The 2605-nt window shown below is 32.9% G+C and overlaps 1 protein-coding gene across 1 annotated transcript; it reads left to right on the plus strand.

Annotated features, from left to right (window-relative positions):
- Positions 1–209: 209 nt before the first annotated feature.
- On the plus strand, positions 210–2605 carry LOC142612275 (uncharacterized). The gene is made up of 3 exons (XM_075784389.1): positions 210–1203; positions 1315–1691; positions 2000–2605. Exons 1-3 carry the CDS (start codon positions 210–212, stop codon positions 2603–2605), a joined length of 1977 nt encoding a protein of 658 aa, XP_075640504.1.

Genomic DNA, 2605 nt, shown 5'->3' on the forward strand with positions numbered 1-2605 from the left:
ATATATATGAACTTGTGAACTTTGAATATGTCACTTTGTGTGATGTGGCTAATATTAGTAATATATATAAACTTGCACTTGTTTGATTGTGATTATTTTGGTTTTAGATTTTTTTTTGGGTTGAGAAGTTCCTTTTTTTTTTGTTGGTGTATAGAACTACGAAATATGGAGATAATGAAATTTTTTTTTTTAAAAAAAATTTGTAGATTATGAGTAAGTCCACCACAATATTAAATTTTTTCAAAAGAAAAAATATAAATAATTTTGAAGTCATAGCTGATGATGCAAGATTGCCAACTCCTAGCGTTGATGTCCCAGTTTCTGAAAATCTCCAAACAAAAGTTCCAAATGTCATTATTGACGAAAGTACAGGTTTTGTACGTGATCCTGGAATGCGTAAGAAAATATGGGAATATGATGCTAATGAACGGGATGAAATTCGACGAGCTTACATTAAGCTTGGTCCATACCAACCTAAACTAGATGACTACAAGAAAACTAAATTTGGAAGTCATTATCATAAATTTAAACATTCATGGTTTGCAATTAAGGAATTTAGTACATGGCTTGAATATTCACCTAGTAAAGATGATGCTTTTTGTCTACCATGCTTTCTCTTTGACAAACCAACTGGGAATTCTGGGAGTCATGTATTCATTAAGGATGGATTTCGGAATTGGAAGAAATTTAATGATGGAAATAATTGTTCCTATTTGAATCATATGGGGAAAGAACCTAACTCTTTTCATAGAGCTTCTGAGCAAGCCATGACAGATTTGATGAACCAGTCTCAACACATACAAAATGTGCTTGAAAATTTCAATTCTAATCAAATTGCAAGCAATCGATTGCGGTTAAAGGCCTCAATTGATGTTGTCAAAGTGCTTGCATTTCAAGGACTTGCTTTTAGAGAACGAGATGAAAGTTCTGATTCAATTAATCGTGGGAATTTTCTTGAAATATTGGATTTGGTGGTATCATATAATGAATATGTTGCAGAAGCAATAGAGAAAGCTCCCAAAAATGCCTCTTACAAATCACCAAAAATTCAAAAGGAAATCTTAGATGTATTTTCAAACAAGGTGAAGAAGACAATTCGTGAAGAAATTGGTGATGCAAATTTTTGCCTAATTGTTGATGAAGCTCGTGATGAGTCAATGAAGGAGCAAATGACTATTATTATAAGATTTGTAGACAAAGATGGTTTTGTTTGAGAACGTTTTTTTGGGGTAGTTCATGTCCCCGATACTACGGCATTAATCCTAAAAGATGAAATATATTCTATCTTGTTACATCATAGTCTGGATATTCAAGATATTCAAGGGCAAGGATATGATGGTGCAAGCAATATGCGAGGCGAGTGGAATGGATTAAAAGCTTTGATTTCAAATGATTGTCTATGTGCTTACTATATTCATTGTTTTGCACATCGCTTGCAATTAGCATTAGTGGCAGTATCAAAAGAAGTTATTCTTGTTCAAAGTTTTTTTAATAGATTATTATCTATTGTCAATGTTGTTGGTGCTTCATGCAAGCGTACAGAGCAACTAAAAAAAGCTTATGCTGATCAAATTGCATATTTTGTTGAAATTGGTGAGCTTGAAACTGGAAGAGGACTTAATCAGATTAGTACATTACAACGGGCTGGAGAAACTCGTTGGGGTTCTCACTTGAGATCAATTTCTAGCTTGGTAAATATATTTAGTCCAACATGTGAAATTTTACTTAAGATCATCAAGGAAGGAAATACTACTTCCCAACGAGAAGTAGCATACTCATGTTATCATGCTATGATTTCTTTGAATTTGTGTTAATTTTACATCTCATGAAAGAAATATGTGAAATTTTACTTAAGATCATCAAGGAAGGAAATACTACTTCCCAACGAGAAGTAGCATACTCATGTTATCATGCTATGATTTCTTTTGAATTTGTGTTAATTTTACATCTCATGAAAGAAATTATAAAAATCACTGATGCACTTTGTCAAGCTTTGCAGTGTCAGTCTCAAGACATTTTAAATACGATGAATTTTGTTTCATCCACTAAAGCACTTATTCAAAAATTCAGAGATGAAGAGTGGGATAATTTACTTACCACTGTGAAATCATTTTGTAAGGCACATGACATAGATGTCCCTGATATGAATACTCGTTATGTTGAGAGAGGAGGTCTAGCTCATTATCAACAAGATGACTTCACAATTGAGCATCATTATCAAGTAGATATTTTTTATGCTACAATAGATTCTATATTACAAGAATTAAATCATCGGTTTAGTAAGCATGCGGTGGAATTGCTTAATCTTAGTTCAGCTCTTGATCCTAAAGAGGCACGTGAGTCCTTTAGAAATATAGACATTTTGTTGTTAGTAAGCAAGTTTTATCCAAAAGACTTCACAAATCAAGAAATGACACTTTTAAAGACAGAAGTTGATCATTATGAGCACAATGTAGTTCGGCATCCGGACTTCATGAAGCTATCAAGTATTTCTGAGTTGTGCCAATGGTTGGTGAAAACCCGAAAATCATTATTTTACCCATATATTTATAGATTGATTACACTTGTGCTTACTCTTCCAGTTTCTACTGCAACTACAGAGTGA

Source organism: Castanea sativa, chromosome 10 (genome assembly GCF_040712315.1).
Source record: "Castanea sativa cultivar Marrone di Chiusa Pesio chromosome 10, ASM4071231v1".
NCBI classification, from domain to species: domain Eukaryota; kingdom Viridiplantae; phylum Streptophyta; class Magnoliopsida; order Fagales; family Fagaceae; genus Castanea; species Castanea sativa.

What these genes read in the sequence shown, in the direction of transcription:
- LOC142612275 (XM_075784389.1), top strand. Translation starts at nt 210, where the DNA reads ATGAGTAAGTCCACCACAATATTAAATTTTTTCAAAAGAAAAAATATA. An exon ending in AAGATTTGTAGACAAAGATG is followed by an intron (nt 1,204 to 1,314) that starts GTTTTGTTTGAG and finishes TGGATATTCAAG; the next exon opens with ATATTCAAGGGCAAGGATAT. An exon ending in TGAGATCAATTTCTAGCTTG is followed by an intron (nt 1,692 to 1,999) that starts GTAAATATATTT and finishes CAAGCTTTGCAG; the next exon opens with TGTCAGTCTCAAGACATTTT.